The 17,631-nt window shown below is 37.9% G+C and overlaps 1 protein-coding gene across 6 annotated transcripts in view; it reads left to right on the forward strand.

The window, feature by feature from the left end:
* The window catches only part of UBE3D (ubiquitin protein ligase E3D), an 89,486-nt gene that overhangs the window by 40,845 nt on the left and 31,010 nt on the right, over window positions 1-17,631 (forward strand). For 3 of the 6 annotated variants that reach the window (XM_057412471.1, XM_057412474.1, XM_057412470.1), the window contains exon 9: window positions 13,794-13,932. The exons of 1 other annotated variant lie outside the window; for it this stretch is intronic. In XM_057412471.1, coding sequence (XP_057268454.1) covers window positions 13,794-13,932 — 139 coding nt within the window. Of the gene's footprint in view, window positions 1-10,258; window positions 10,369-13,793; window positions 13,933-15,635; window positions 16,764-17,631 lie in introns of those variants that run through there. 2 more of the 6 variants (XM_057412472.1, XM_057412475.1) reach the window with 2 other exon arrangements.

The raw sequence follows: 17,631 nt of genomic DNA on the forward strand, positions 1-17,631 counted from the left end.
CTGATTTCTTAACCTCACTCTTCAGCACCCAAATCTCTATTCTTTCTCTGTAAGGTAATTTTTACTCGTGTATATCTCTGTTGAGAGCTCAGTTTAGCATCTCCCTACTGCCTTCTCCCAGGAAGCTCTAGAAGGAGAATTAAATGGAATGTATTTCATGAGATACATTATGTTCAATTCCCTCTTGTTTTCTTTCAGTAATTAGGAAATGAAAGTGTTTCTAAGGGCTTGGAAATTAAAAATCTGATGTAAAATTAGACCATTTAATTAAAGTGTGAAAGTTGAAGCTAATATTTTAAGGAAAAATATATTTTACGAGAGGTCATAGTGTGGTTGGTAGAAAGTTTTAAGTTACACACTTTCAAAGCAATAGAGTTGCTTTAGACTTTTTCGCTTTTGTAGATGTGAGCAATTTCTGTATCCAAAAACTTAAATGCATTCTTTGTCTTTCTCAACAAATTAGCCATTCCTCCTTTTGTGAGAGCTGATAATTGATAAATACCTATGCTATTTCATGCAGTTTTCCTTTGGGTGATTTCCTGCCATTTTCATTTTCAGCATTTGCTGTTTAGAATTAAGATTTGCTTCTGACTTCTTTTTACTGAATCTCTAAGAGTGTGCCTCTGCCAGCATTTCAGAGTTAATATATGATTTCCATTCTGTAGATCATTCAGAGACACAACTGAAGGATCAGACACAGTGATGTTGCTGTCTCATGAAATTGAGTTCACCACTTCTGCTGACATGTCCAGATGCTATTGTATAGGGTATTCCATCCTCAGATTTAAATTCCCACACACTACCAGAAAAAAACATATCATTGCACATTTGCTGCAATGCCTAAGGGTGTAAGTTACTTAGCGAAGGTTAATTTTATGTTGCCAGTGTCAGAAACCTGATTTGGAACTGTAACTGAGAAAATTTACTTCTTCTTCTTTGCAAAGGTCCCTGTTCATCAAGGCTTTCTGACAACTATCTCTGAAAAGCTGTTCAGTGAGGTTCCTCTGCATTCACTGGCAGCCTACACAGGGCAGTCTGCAGGTAAGCAGGCTGCACCATCCTAAAAAAGCATTGAGGAAAAACCATGAGCCTGAATGTGTCTGGGACTGGTATTCCCATTTTTACAAGCAGTGACACTGAATATTGTATGAGAGGATGCAGACACATAAATGTTCTAGATGACTGATAAAGCTACAAGTGCTGACGTTTAAGCAGCATGTGCATGTATTTTTATACTGTAGATACAACAGGAATATGTAATCTCTCCCATGCCCCAGATAATAATTAGGTTTTATTTCAATAAGTAATGGGAATATTGTCTTGGAACATCATTGTATTCACCTTGCTTGTTATAGAATGATTTAGCCTGGATATAAAATTCTGCTTTTTTGGATGCAGATTTGGTAAAATAATCTTCAAATCTGACAAAGCTCCAAGCCATTATCTTTCATCTCTTGAATTGTTTGTTTTTTTTTTTGAGATTAGAGATTTTTGTCAATAATGGATATTGAAACTGGGCACACATGACAGTTGCTGCTATTCCGTATTTTAATCATATTTACCAATTTGGAAATCATCTGGTAGCTGTTTTGGGCAAATAAACCAAGTATTTTTGGACTGACTTCAGTAATGTCTTGGTGAGCAAAGGAGGACTTCAGACAGATGAAACTGGAAAACAAGTCAATCACAGTTGACACTAGGAGCTGAAATAAAATAATTCTTTTACCTGCATTTGTGATGCTTAGAACTATTATAGGTGGTCGAGAATGGTATGTATAGATGTTGTCCTGAAATCTTGGACATTGTATACTAGTTTCTTTTGGAATAGATACACTAATAAAATGCCTTGCTACAGTGGTGCACCTTGGTTCACTGCCTCTTTTTTATGAGGTGTTCTGCTCCTCCTTGAAAGCTAAGTTGTCTTTACTGTCTCTAGCTTTAAACTTTTGAATAATTTGCTCATCTGAGAATTGGCTGGGGGAACTGAAGTGAATTAAATGCAATTTCAAATGACATGGGTCTTCTCTTTCTTAAGCCTCTGACCTTCAGTGAGTCTTACCACTCTGCTCAAGGGGTTTTGGAACCTTTCATACTAAAGTAGTTCAGAAATTTAACTTTGTATTTCATGTTCCTTGCCACTGTTCTGAGTGATGGATTTGGGCTTTTTGATTTACTTTTGATCAACCTTTCACATTTTACATGGTGCTAATTAATTCTCAGATACTGAACATAGTATTTATACTTAGGGAAACTTTATGTTTGAGGTAAAATGCCCTTGTATTTGTGATAAGATACCTGATACCATGTTTCGTGTTCTGCAATTTAACATCTCATTATGATGATTTTTAAATTAAGATTATAATTTCATGAAGAGTTTAAAAGGCTCCTCAGGAGAGTAGTGCTATTGATAGCACCTGGTAATTCAAAACTCAAGACATGCCAGTGTTGATAAATACGTCATCCCCCTGAGTCTTCCAGTGTTTTCTCCAGTGTTTTCATTGGAGTTTCCAACCTGTGGGAGGGAAATGAGGGAGGAAAGAGTCTGTAAAATCATTCCTGTATGAGAGTTTGGTGGAAGTGTAGCCCAGGAGAAAGCACAATTGTTATAAAACAGGTGGCTGTATAGAGGAGAGCATCCTTGTTAATGTTTCTGATCAGAAAAAAATATAGGTTGAAAACAACAATTACAAGAAGAGGCTGCTGAGGAAGGCAGCAGATCCTCCAGACATCTGTATCCCATAAGCAGATGGAAATGCTTTCTAAAAATTGCATGAATCTTTAAAGGGGAGTTATCTGGAATTACTTTGCATTTACTATAGGGTAACCATATTGATGTCACCAGTAGCTGTGAAGGAGCTTTTACATAGTACTTTGTTTTCTTGCAGCCCTACTGTGCACTTCTACCCTTCGCAAAGTAAGAGTTACTAAAGGAGGCTTACTCCTATTTGCCAGGGCAGTGGCCCTTATTTTTCTACATACCTGAAGTGTTGGAAGGTTTAAAAGAAAGAGAAAAAAAAATGTAACCTCAGAATTGGAGTCCTTGGTTGATACATGCTGGGAAGAGAGGCTTTTTAGGTCATTGGTGCTGCTGCTCACATTTGTTATTGTCTATAAGTAAGATGGCACCAGTCGGGCTTTTAGCAATAGGTCAGTAGCACGCTGCTCTGTGTCCTCAGCATCTAACCCAAGCACAGTAGTCTACAGTTATTGCCATGCATTAGGGAAATTATGAACCATCTGTTCTAATTTAGAGTAATATGTATCCAGGAAGGAATCAAGATGTGCTAAAGGTGAAGAAAAGTATTTTAAGGAGCAGGCAAAGCTATTCCTTCATTCTGAGCTGTAGGCATATCCAAGAAAACTGCAGTCTAGAGTCATAGTTGCTAGTCTAGATGGTGATGACCATCAGCAGTGCCATCATTGCTCCACGATGGTGAATTATCAGCAGTGATCTGGCTACAGCAGTTTGGTCTTTATTGTTTTCAGAAAAATTATTTGACTTCTTTCCACCTGGGATGCTGTAAGACATTCAAAACCTGCAGCTTAAAGCCTTAACACAACCATTAAAGTGAGGAAGCACATTCTAAAGCTTTGACCGTGCAGTTTTTATGAGATTAATTTGCTTCTACTTTTAGTGGGACCATGTTGCTTTGCTGCTGAGAAGTCTGCAATTACATTGTACTTTGAATCTGTGCCAGCGATTCTGCATGGCGTGAATGTTCAAGAGCAGTCAGAGCAAACTTTAGGCAATACCCAGCAACAGCTAAGCTCCTGTGCTTTTCTTGGTTTTGTAGAACTTCTAAATTAGCATGTGAGTTCTGCTCTTGCACCCAGCTAGGCAAAAATGATGTGAGAATTTAAAAAAAAGTAGTTTCAAGAAAATACATTGTGAATCTGTTTAGCTCTGGCTACCATGTTTTCTTCCTATTAGGTCTATATATGTTTAAGCATCACAAGCCCAGCAGGAGCTGTTTTCTCTATGAGCTTGTATTCCTCAGTCAGATGTTCTAAAGCATAACTTCATTGTAACTGAAGAGATTTGCTGCCATTTTCTGCTTTTACAGCTTCAGCTTTTGTTAGAAACTCTTTATCTTATAGATGAGCAGGTTGCCCAGATAAGTTGTGGATTCTCCAAATCTGGAAATGTTCAAGGCCACGTTGGATGGGGCTTTGAGCAGCCTGCTCTAGTGGAAGATGTCCCTGTCCATGGCAGCAGGGTTGGAACTAGATAATCTTTAAGGTCCCTTCCAACCCAAACCATTCTATGGTTCTGTGATTCTATGAATCTGTAATAATATATGAATTTATGATTCTATGAATGAAGAAAGAATTTCTTCCCATAGCAGTTACTATTATGGGGTATGCACTGTTAGTAGGACATATCCTGGGAAATATCTGGCAGGCTTGGGATTTGATATGCAAGGTCAGTTCCTGCAAAATTAAAATTCCTTTCCCTTCATTTTATGATGAGCCTATTTTTGCTTACCTGGTGCTGAAATGAAATAAAGATGATAATGTCTTAGTTGTACTACTGACCATCAGGACATGGTTTGATTACTGTCATGAATTTTAAATTCAGTATATTTGGAAGTGTTCATGGTCCCATGAAGTGTTCAGGTGTCCCACTGAACATAAGTCTGCTTTAGACATTGTTGATTGATTTAGCTTTTCATACATTCATTTTAGATATTATGAATCTTCAACTTAAATGTTGCAGAATAGATGAACACCTAATCCTCCCCTGTGATGTTTACGCTTTATTTCAGTGTTTCTTGCAGGTGAAATTCTGTTTTATCTTCTGCAGAGACTGTACAGTTGGTGCTTTTTTGCAGTGGAATAAAAATATTTATTGGTGATATAGGTTGCAACTTAAAATTAATGCTTTTGAAATTGCATAGCAGGCAGCTGGAGGGAGGAAGGAACGTAATATAGCAAAGCAGTCGGTGAACACCCAAAAATCTTTAGTCTGGAGAGTATGTTGAGCATTACTTTGAAATTCTTTTCTCCAAGGCAAAGTCATTTCTGGATGGGATTAAAATCTCAAGATTTATTTCCATGCAAAAGTTGCATTATGTTGAGATAGCTTTCTGTGCTTCGAAGGAATAATCTACTTATAAACAACCTTGCCTGTCTTGGCACAATATACTAACAGGTTTTGGTTTTCTGTTTTTGCCCTTTACCACTTTCCTGTGTTCAGTTCTGGGCCGCTTGTTACAAGACAAATATTGAGTTACTGGATCAGGTCCAGGGCAACAAAGCTGGTGAAGGGGCTGGAGCACAAGTCTTACGAGGAACGGCTGAGGTAGTTGGGTCTGGAGAAGAAAAGGCTCAGGGAGGACCTCATCTCTCTCTCTAACTACCTGAAAGGAGGACAAAGAGAGGAGCTGGCTCATCTCTTTTCCCAAGTAATAAATAGACAGGACAAGCAATAACAGCCTCAAGCTGCACCAGGGGAGGTTTAGATTGGATATTCGGAAAAATTTCTTCACCAAAAGGGTTTTCAAGCACTGGAAAAGGCTTCCCAGGGAGGTGGTGGAATCATCATCCCTGGAAGTTTTCAGAAACCATGTAGATGAGGCCGGGACATCGTTCAGTGGTGGACTTGGCAGTCCTGGGTAACGGTTGGACTTGATCTTAACTTTTCCAACCTAGTTGATTCTGTGATTCTGTGGGCTATACACAGGCTTCATCTGTGCTAACAGCATATTTTAAATAACTGTCCCAAAACCAATGTAGTTATATGTAAGTTAATATAGGACAGTTGAGTGTAATGAAAATGTTGGTTGGAAGCAAAAGGAAGAGAATTTGGCTTGTGCTTGTACTTGTACTGGGTGAGATAGGCAGCCTTAAATACTATAGACTTCCCTTAAATAGTTTAAAATAATCAAAGCTGTGGCCGCCCCATCCCTGGCAGTGTTCAAGGCCAGGTTGGACAGGGCTTTGAGCAACCTGGTCTAGTGGAAGGTGTCTCTGCCCATGGCTGGGGGGAGGTTGGAACTAGATGGTCTTTAAGGTCTCTTCCAACCCAAACAATGCTGTGATTATGTGATTGTATAAACATTCATAACAAGAAGTAGTGAAATAATTTTAAATACATGAATTTAGGTAGTTTATATTTGTATGCGTTTGTCTAATGGAAACAAGATCATTTAATCTGCTGCCTTTTAATATATCTTTTAGCATGAGTTGTTTAGTCTGTGCTACATATTGGAGTTAGAAATAAGAAAACTGTATGTGGAGTATCTATCTTAAATCACAAAAGCATTCGTTGGAGCAAATAGCATAATTTTACTTAAAAGGACTTTTGAAATATTACAAGAACATTTGATACTTCTTGTGTCAGAACATTGAAAAATGTTATGGTAATGGGCAGACAATACTCTGGTGAGGTTAAATTTGAATTTTCTTTATAAGCCATTTTTATTGGTCTTAAATAACTTGTCCTTTTCAAATAGTGACACATTGAAAGTTCAAGAAGGACTTACATTTTGTAGAATAAGGTATTTTAAACCTGCTGAATTGGTATTTTAGTGGATTTCTAGATAACTTTTTGACCAGACTCCAAAAATACATAGTTTTTCCATTCAAAATATGCATTTTTCAGAAAAAAGACAGAAGACTCATAGTAATGGTTGTGTGTTTGTGTATGAACCTATTATATCTATTTTTAATAATTTATAGAAGTATGCACAATTGTATAATATTAATTGATATGTATATTTAATATATATATGTTGTATTAAAGTATATGTACTATGTATAATATGTAAATTTATTATAAGGATTATATATCAGCAGCTTTCTGACAAGAATACTTTACAGGAGAGAGTGTTTAAGACTACATGGAAGTGTGGAAGTTCAGTTAAATAAGCCTTCATCCTCTCTCTGTAATGATGCAGTGAAAAAAAATGAAGGTTTAAATCTTAGAGGTGAGCTTCTGATGCTGGCCACTGTAGTACATTACAATAAATCTAAAAAACACCTCCTCATGTGAGTCCCTGGATCACTGCTCTCTTGTCTTCTAACTTTCCTTGATATGTTGCTCTTCTCTCGCTCATTTCCTTGCAAGGACATCAGTGGGTTAAATTTCCATTCTTCACTCTTTTGTCTCCTACAGGAAATTTAGTACCTGTTGATTTGGGATACCATGCGACTAGTAAAGATCTCAGGGAAGATTTGCTCAAAAACCATGCTTGACACTCTCAGCTATTGAGGATGAATAACGAACAGTGTTAGAACAAGACGACAGATGTTTGCTTTAGGAGGGCAGCAGTGATTCTGTAAAGAAAGTTTTCTTTCCAAAGGAACTTGCTGTAGACTGTGGAAGCACTGCATTTCTTAGTGTTCCATATTATTTAAATTTTGGCAAGAATTCAGTAGCTGATGAGCATGCATTGATTTTTATGTCATTTTTAGATCACTGCAAGGATAATTAAAAGTATAAATAACTTAGCCTTCCAGTATATTAAGTATATAGAGAAATCATCAACCATAATTTAGAATTGTTTATAGAGTAAATCATTTTTTACAAGTAGTTATTTAATTTTGCAGGTTTGTCCTTTGGCTCAGTAAAGTCATCTGTCATTTATATCAGAGCTATAGCTTGCGGAAAGGGCAGCTTTAACAGCATTCAGTGAACTCAGAGAGTTAGGGCTGAGCTTCTGTCAGCTTTTGTATCAAGTTCTTCAGCACAGCCTTGATTGAGCAAAACACTGAAGCCATAGCTAACACAGTAATCTCCTTTAAGGGTTTCACAGCATTTGGAGCCCTGAACGCAGAGCATATTCACCTAAGTCATAACTAAGCATGTGAAGTTAATCCAGTGCCTTGGTAGCAATACCGAGTAGTGCTCTGAGTAAGAGCTTTTTTTGATTTTCCAGTTTTGATCTCTGCAGACTACACTAGGTTTATGTATTTATAGAAATAGCCTTGTAGATTAGAGGTGGTGATGGGGGGTGTTCTGGAAAGGAAAAAAGGGCTTAGCTTTCTCTGTTGCTTTCTCTGTTGCTGACACAGTTCCATTTTGAAGTGCATCTCATGCATGGTGGAAGGTGATTTGTGCTGATAAATGGCCTCGGCACTGGCAGAAACAGCTTCTTTTGAAAGAAATACAGTCGAGTGAGAAGTCTAGTCCAGTTTTTCAAAGCCTTGAGAGAATCTTTAATTTTTTCCTGGTTTTGAAATACAAAGATTTCTCTTGCTTCACTGACATGCTGCGAATATTCTGGTTTTCACAAATTCAGGACTTTATGGGTGGGTACCATGTGAGCTGATGAATGACTCTGTGTGTTTGCTAGTGTTCAAGTAATTCTGAAGTAAATTTATTTCATGATTTTGGTGTCTTAAACCTTACTGGTTTAAGTAAGTTGGTACATTTACTCATAACTGAAACGTTACTCTGACTTACGTAGGCATTTTAACAATTCATTTGGATCAATTCCATAATGAGCAGTGGAGAAATACCATTCTCTGGTGTACACTGTATCAAATGTGCTTATCTGAAAACATTCTGATCAATTACTTCTGCTGGGGGAGTAATTGTCTTAGTCTTATATGAGTAATTGTTTTCAAGTTTTGCTCATCTCTGCTTTCAGAATTAATTGGTTGAATTTCAGATAACATTTGCTTTTTTAATTTTTTTAATAGAAATCCAAATTTCCCTGGATTTCCCATTATCATCAGCTTTGAAAATACCACTTCATTTTTTAAAACATCTTTCACATATTGCTATAAAAGTTTCACTTACTGATTATGGGAATGTGACAATCATATCATGCTCTAAATTTCTCTTTCAAACAACCTGTTCCATAGAGAAAGCATTGAAAAAGGACAGAGGGGAAGATAGTCTCGGCCTTTCATCTTTATTTCTTACTTGTTTTGAATGTGCCCTTCTGACAGTTTAGCACATAGCACATAATTATTTCATAATAGCTTCTATCACAGTAGCCAAGTATCTTCCCCCTTGAGTAGAATTTTACTCTGTTCACTTTCTCTACTACTTTAATTCAGTTCTGAAATGTATGCCAGAAATACATTAAGCAGCTTGATTAGCATTCATCATATGTGGTTCTGTCTTTCTCAAAATGAAAGTTATATGAAAGTTTTAATTATATCTTTTAATCTTATGTCTGTTTGTTGTCTTTTCATGGATGGGACTGCTGTATATCTCGCAGATGGAACAGAAGGGGGTTGTTGGAGGTGTCACTTTAATCTGCAGAGGCTGCATTTCAAGTTTTGTTAATGCTGAGAAGAGCTCTGACACTTGGTCTTACTGGGGATCAGTTCCATTACCAACCCTTCTTCCTGCCCCCAAACTTAAAAGGTTTTCTTTTCCAGTTGTCCTGAACCCACATAATTGAGTAGAAGCATCAAGTCTTTCAATTGAGCTTATTCATTAGGGAGTAGAGTAAGCTGTGAAGAGCATGTTTACTTCGCTTATAGTAATTGGTTTTGCTAGATAGAAATGTCGTATTATTGAGTTTATGCTAATATTGTGCTAGGTAAACATCACTTGATGTTTATTCTCATATTGTCACTAGGTAAACATCTGTTCCTGAGCTCTGTCAGCAGTTTCTCAATGTAGTCACTAACGTGGATTTCTCCTCACTACTCGGACACTGATTATCAGGAAAAGATGAAACTTCCTAAGAAATTTTGGTTGAAATAGGTTAAGAGGTTTAAAAGTTCTGAGAAAGGGAGTGGGGTAAAGAAAAGAGGGAGAAAATGGGAAGGATGGAGTGACAGACAGGCTGCTTAGAATGATTTGGGTTTTCCTGTTGGTGAGATCACTGGCAGGAAAAACTGGATGATGATGATTTACAGAGGTGGATTTAATGTGCTGTGAAAAAATTCACTCTGACATGTCCTTTTCCTAACTCAGAGCATGCTCCTAGTTTGGACCATTTTACTGAGTATGTTTTACTACATCTTACTGTTTTAATGCCTGGTTTCTAAAGCTGACTCACACTGTCAAGGTCAATATGTAGTGGTGAGATTTTACTTGTCATAAACTTAGTCCAAAGTAGATGCAGTTTTATGCCCTTCTGTGACTTAGGGAACCTGTGTAGAATTAATGAATTTTATTTGATACTGAGAGTCATAATTTTTTTGTCAGACTGAGAAGTCCAGAATCTCAAGGCTTCTTTGAAGTGTGGAAAAGTTGAATGTTTGCAGAAGGAAGAACATAAAATAGCATTATTTCTCTTGTTAACCATAACTCCCTCCAGGTAATGTCTCACCTCCCTCTTACTCCTTTCAGCCAGCATGGCAAGCTGTGCTGTGCTCTCTGGGAATTATGCTGACTTCTGCTTTTACTCACAAAAGGAGCAGGTTTGGCCCAGCCTATTTTCTCTTAAGGGAAGGCTAGAAGCGGTAATTCGTTGCTGAGTAAAGGTATTAAGGAGCAGGCGAGGAGGGCAAATGCATGTGAAGTCCTGTTTGCATCCAAAGTTGCCAAGTGCCCATCTGAGTCCTGCTGGTTTCGTACCTGTCTTTTTTAGCTCAGCCCTCCCAAAAACTCCTTCTGAAAATTTGTCCTATTTTAGTGTCAAATTGGATTTTTCTTTTTTTCAAGATCGGGAAAGCAAAACACATTTATTTTCAGGGCTGAGGAACTCTCAGCCAGCTCAGGCTGTTGGCATTTGGGATTGGGCTGAGAGGAAGCACTGAGCTGATGGGCTGAGTTGTCCTCCATGTGTGCTCAGTCTCCTGAGGGGCACTATCAGCCAGTCTGACTCTTTCAGTAAACATAAAGTAGGTAGTCTCCTTACCTGCACTGGAATTGAGGCAACTCTCCCTATGCAAAAAAATTTTGTGATACTAAGGTGAAAAAACAACGGGGTGTGTGTGTTTTGTTTTGCCTTTTTTTAAGCATAGACATTTTTGTCCTTCTACAATGAAGATTATGGAAAAATGCTCCCAAGAGTAATAGGGATAAATAAGAACAAAGAGAAATGATCTAATAAGGCAGTGACTTTCCACAACCACTTGTGTTAAATGCTGTGAAAACGACAAGTTGTAAAGACTAATTCCTAACATGAGTGTTCTTGGAGCAGTAAGTGCTAGGACACACATGGTTTGTTTGTAATAAGAGAATACACTGGCATTGTTTCAGGAAATACTAATAACTAAGCCATTAATAAAGAAGAATTGCTATATAATTCGATGTCTTTAAGCAAACAGTCTTTCCCCAAATAAACAAACAGACACGCACACACAATAAAAGCCTTTGTGCAGTCTCAGGGCTGGAAGGGTTGGACTTGAAAATGAGGAGGCAGCTCCAAAAAACCCTCAAGTCAAAGCACAAGAATAGATTCAGGGTGCTAAAGTAATTTGTGATGTTTTGAACGTTGCTTGGAGTTCTGAAAAGTTTCTTTACAGAGAGGGTGTTAGTCTGCGAAAACACCTCCCCAGGACCCAGAATCTTAGGATATCACCTCCAATCTCCAAAGTCTCTAGCTGTGTTTGATGCCTGCACAGTGCTTTGTTTAGACATGCCGATCTCTGAAAAATGGAAAGCCTCAATTTTGCTAGCTTCGCCTCAGTTTACCTGTATCACCAGACAAGATTTTAAAAAATGTAGAACAAAGACGTAGTAGGGGGCATATAAAGGTAAGCTTCTAATTATGTGTAGAAATGAAGTTAGCATATGAGACTGAAATATGAACTTAATTCTGGATTACAATTAACAAGACTCCTTGGTTACTGGCTGCTCAGTGCTCATCATCTAAAGCTAGATGCTCCTCCAGGAGCATTTGCAGAATCTCTGGACCAGCCAGGGCTGTCTCTTCTGGAATTGGCCACTTGCAGTCTTTTTAAAAGAATCCTGCTTCCTTTCAATACAGACAAAATATTTGGGGCTTAACTGTAGTCTTGTACCTTTCAGTAGTGAAAATACTCCATGTATCTTAGAAACTGCTCACCTTTCTATCCTAGTAGATGTTTGTTGTTTTTTTTTTTTTGTGCTAGCTTTAAACAGATTTTCTGAATCCATCTAGTGCAGTATAAGTGTCCAGTGACATACTACGTTTTGTGAAGGCTGTTAGCTGTTAATGTGTGGCAGGTTTTGGTCTCTGTCCTTTGGTATGGTCTCAGCCGTATGTGGAGACCTTAAATGATGCACTGACATTAGAGGGTGCCTAACCCAGACCGCTTTTCTCCTTCTTACCATGTACAGTTTAGACCCCCTTATGTCAAAGTGACCCTGTCACTCTGGTGAGGGCTGAGAAAAGACATGGTACATTTGGTAATTTAGAAGTGATATAATTGTCTTTGATTTTGATTGTGGATAAAAAAAATAAGAGTGAGAGAAAGCACTCTTTGTTTTAGGGAGATGGAAGCCTCTCTGACCTTGTGTGCATTATGGGTCTTGCTTCTGTATGTTGAAGCAGAAATGGATTCTATGGATTCTTACATACCCTTAGGTAAATGAGGAAGGAGGAAAAAAATGTAAAGATTAGAAGAAAGCAGTTAAAATTCAAGAGGCCAAATGGAGGTAACAAAGTAAAAATACACCCATTCTTTGAAGAAAGATGCATAAATCATGCTACGTAGAACGTCTTCTAGAATATGCCAAGAAAGTACTATGAAGAGTCAATAATGGAAGCATATGTACAAAACCTGTGTATGCAAGCCTGTATCTAAGAAGTAGAGCTTTACAGAGAATTGGTGGTTTTGCAAAACTTGAATGAGAACCATCCAGAAGGACCCAAATATTGTGAAGAGAATATTTGCTCAGTTTTCACCATGCTGAATGTTAGAGCAATGCCTGCTCTTCTGGGTGCTTAATAAAAAATGCACCTGTTTCTAGATAGGACATTAAACCAAGCTGATACGTTCACAAGCAGCAGTTAAGTCAGATTAATATCTTTCCAGAAGAGCTGGAGGAATTTAAAAGTGAAAGCTGATGCTAAAATTATTTATTGAAATTGTGAAGTCTTGGACATGGAAGGCAAGGACTGTCTTCCAAAGTGATGCTCTCAGATCTGCTGAGAATGATCAGCATCTGTCTTGCTCTGGAGTATCTGATATTAGCTGCTCAGATAAAATAATTAAACTGACTGGATCACTGATCAGTCTGACAGTTTGTGCATTATGGAAGAAACAAGCCTGAACAATAGGAAGCAGAACATTCTTGTGTTTTGAGTTAATCTTGTTTAACTAATCTTGTTTTTCAGCATGTGGTAGCAGGAACAGTTTATAGAAATGTGCTTTCAGAATGTTTTTATGACTAGCTCCAGAAATATTAATTCTTTTTATCTATCTAAAGCAGAAAGCTGTATAAAATGAACTGGGATTGAATTTTTGCTTGGTATAGAATGTTAGTAAGATTCCAGTGAGAGCATCATAAACATCAATTTTGAAAGTCACACCTGACCTTCTGTCTTTTCAGAAGTGAAAGGACATTCTTCTTTCTAGAAACAAAATTAAAAACAGAGGCATTATGTTCTATGTAGAATACTCTGTGTAAAAGCAGTATCTGATGGGAAATTGCTAGTGGTAGATGAAATTCTGTTCAGAAATAATCAAACTCTGAATTAGAAACACGATTGGATTGCTCTAATGCCTTCCTTTTGCATTATATATCTTTTTCTAAGATTGGTGCTATGGATAAGGTACTCTAAATGCATGTGGTGTTTCTGGTAAAACACACCAATCTGTGACTTTCACAAGGAAAATGTGAAAAGAATCTTTTATCACACTATGATCACATGTTCTAATATTTATTTGAAACTTGGGATTTAGATATGTTTTAAGATAATGAAAAAGTTGTTTTTGTTTTTTAAACTTTATAGGCTTGCTGCTGCATGGGAAAATGATATTGGAGTTCATCCTTTAAAGTTTCCATCAGAAACATGTTTGGAATTACTGCTGATACTGGGTTTGAGTACCACCTCTCTGCCACCTTCACTTCGATGCATGAACTCTTTTCAGGTGAGGAACAGCTGCTATTTCAATATAAAGGTGTCACTTCTAGGAAAAAGAGAGATCCCTGGAGCCCATAAACCTTTTCAGAGTAAAGGTTTATCTTCTCTAGTTGCATTACTGTCCATGATATTAAATATAGCAATGGAAAACTTCTTGTAGAGTTCTGTTTCTTTCAATTGTATTAAATGTAGACTGAGGCAGGAAATGTCATTGGATTTTTGAACAGTGAATCACTGTTTAAATTAAATTAGATGTTTAAAGAAATTTCATGAAACTTAGGCTGCAATAGATAGAATCATTATGCAAAATCTTGTTGGCTTAAAAAAAATCTTCTGCTAAAAATAAAAATTTCCTGTGGCAAAATCCTGTAAAATTAGGAGTGAATCATTCACAATTTTGTCCAGTGTTCTTCTGTGTGTTACTGCTGAAGTTCTCAGCAGTCAGAGAATTTCTCCCAAGAAAACATTGTTGCGCGCATGTTAAATTGTGATTGTGTTTATCGTGTTTGAAGACATTCAATTTTTACAAATGAAAGACATCTCAATTCATGATGATATGATATAAAAACTCAACCTTTTTATGGTGCTTCTGTCTTCCCTTGTCGTTACATAGTCCATCAGTTGTGTACTGATGTAAATTTAAGGCTGTTGAACCATACACATACCTGAAACTGTGTTTTCTTTGACAGCTACAGAAGAATCATCATCTTAGGGGGACTGAGTGTCCTAAACAGTTTATAGTGCGAAATCTATTAGCTTCTATTTGTCCATACTCCCAGTTAGGACACATTTAATTTGTGTCTCTGAAGTGTATTTACTGAAAAATAATCTTATTGTAGAACTTTGGAGCCAGAAAGAATTTGGTCATAAACCAAAATCAAGTAATTGGTTTTACTAGAGTTACACTGATGTACGACTGCTGAAAAAATGCCAAGGTGTTAGCAAAGAAGTACAGACCTGTGTTGTCTGCTGCGTTTACATCTTGTGAGCTTGGGAACAGCGAATCTGTGGTTGGTGAACTCTTGGCAGCGGCCATTGGTCGTGTCGACATGATACATTAATATCCAAGGTCAGAATTGTTACTGGGTTGTACATTCACAGGCCATAAAATTGAAGATTCACTTGGATGCTGGCAGAATGAGGTCACAAGAATTACAGGTTTCAAGGATTAGCCAGTACAAGTTGTCAACCTTTCCTGTTAAGAAGTGAGCATTTTGGTTGTTTAATCTGGGAGCGTGTACTTGTTCATTACATTGCCAGTTATCTGTGGTAAAGTTTTCTCTTCCTTACCCGCAATAGGATAGCACATGCTGAGGCTGTATGTCCTGTCTTGTTTCTGTTCATACTCAGTCCCAAATTGTACAATAAGGCTTTCCTTTGATTTGTTATATCTGGGTAGAGATAAGAAATTATAAATGACTGTCAACTGCTCAAGATATGAATCTGTACATTCAGGAACCAGTTTGCTTTAGAGTACACAAAACACCAGGCTTTTCTTTTTCCTTGTCATTCTCCCCATGATTGTGCTTGATTGCTCCTGGGTCTTTTTAGCTTCATGAGCCTTCCTCTGGAAACAAGCTGTTGCCATAGAAGCCCACCGTGCATGTTGTGGAAGCAAGTCAGGGGTAGGGTTATGTCATTCGTGGAGCATGAGGTCCCCATGCATCCCCTAGAGATCCTCTGACACAGCCTTTCAAACTCAAATTTCAGTGGAAGAGCTGAAAGGAAACATCACAGTGCTTTGCTAAACTGAAATAGTGTGTGGGACAGCTTCCAGGCTTCCAGCAGTGGCCTGTGCAGGTCTTGGATTGCCAGCCTGTATGGGAAAGTAGGTGATGTGACAGTGTCCGCTCCTGGCTGCGAACATGTTTTCAGGCTAAAGAGACTACATTTTGAGTTGATTCCCAGTGTCTGTGCTTTCACAGCAACACAAAAGGCAAAAATTCATTTCTGAAAACACAAGGTCTGAAGCCCACTGTGCTAAGGGAATGTTATATTTTGCCAAGTGGGAGGTAAGGAAAATGGCTGTTTTGATAAACTTCTGGCTCCAGCTTTCACTCTCCTTGCCAGACAGTCAATATCACAAAGTGTTTGTCCTGGAGGGCAAACACTGTCCAGGAAAATATTGTTTTATTTATTTTCATCCTTACAAGCCTTGTTTGGATCTCAGCATGTGAATTCATGAAGCAGAAACAAAGTTTGCCCAAGCTTTTCACTGATCCTTTACAATGATCTGTCAGCCTTATCAGTTTGTTGTTTGGTTTTTTTTCCTGGCTTATTTCTTTGTACTCATGTTCACTTTCTATACAGCAAATACTAGAATTACGTGTCCTAGATTTTCATTATCTTTCTTACAAGAAGTTGTCAAGGTCTGTAGAGAGCCTGAATAATGATATTAAATTGTGCTGTTGCCTGAGCATAAGATCCCTCTGGATCCAAAATACTGACGATTGTGAGTCAAACAGAGAATAATAAAAGGCCATTAATTGAAAACTGATATTTCATGTGTCTTAATGGAGTAATGGCAAAATGACAAAAACTGGTTTTATTTTGTGGTAGACCTAGACCTGGCAGTGGTCTAGAAAAAAATTAAAACATTTTAATTCTATATTACAATAACGGTTGTATTTGAACTGAAAACAATTGCACAGTTTCCCATTATCCGCATGTGGCAGTCTTATCCAACAGGAGGCCAGGCTCTCAAAGCTGAATGCTTGCATCTGAATGCTAGGGGAATTAGAAGGAAAATGACCCCAGAAAGTGCATAGTTCTCTCCTTTCGTAAGTGTTCCCACTGTTGGACACATGGTGTCAAACTAAACGGACCACTAGATTCCACTGCCACGTTGATTTGTGTTTTGATACAGTATTTGAAAATGCATCTAGCAGCAGCTGTATATGTACCGATCTAAAAATTAAGTTTAACTCCTGATATCATATAACTAAAAATTCCAATTGTTTTTAATTAGGTAGCCAGAAATGATCCTGCCACACCCCTGTGTTTTTTGAGACTGTATTTACCCTCCCTCCGTATTATACTACAGTATTGCAGATTTGACAAGCCAAAGTTTTAGTTGGTATATGTATGAACTGCATGATGTTTAGGTTGTAAAAAGCACATGAAGGAAATGTGCTTAGTTGCTAATCATCTCTGTAATAAACTCTGTTCTGCTTCGTGATCTAGAAGTCTCTCTGGGACTAGCTTAGCAGACACTGTATCTGTGCTGAGATATAAATTACATTTTATTTTCCAGCGGTGTGCTACTGCTTAGTAACATAATATTTGAAATCACTTTTCAATTCCGTTTTGACCCTGTGAAAATCTTTCAGCGTGATTTATGTTCCTGGAGGAGCCTGGAGGAGAGGAGGTGCAGCTGACTATTACGTGGCTCTTCTGATTTTAAGTTGCTCACTGCAGCAAGCTTTTAAGCTTCCCAGGCTGCTGATTATTGGTACTAGATTGTCTTCGGCTCATCTCTCATTTTACCTCTGCAGTTACGCTGACATTGTTCTGGTGTACTGTAGAGCGTTAAATCTCAGGAAGCCTGAGCCTGGAAACTCTGAGGGACCAAAGTGAATAGACTAATTCTTGCTGGTTGATGGCTGCCCCTGGATTTACTGGAGACCATGGATTTGCAACCCTGACTTGCGCCTTCCCAAGCTTGTAATCCTTCACCCCAGACTAAGGGAGTCTCAGATCAAGGGAA

This window comes from Pezoporus wallicus, unplaced genomic scaffold (assembly GCF_028554395.1).
Source record: "Pezoporus wallicus isolate ANWC-B61680 ecotype Strahan unplaced genomic scaffold, APGP_CSIRO_Pwel_v1 contig_4788, whole genome shotgun sequence".
Taxonomy (NCBI): domain Eukaryota; kingdom Metazoa; phylum Chordata; class Aves; order Psittaciformes; family Psittacidae; genus Pezoporus; species Pezoporus wallicus.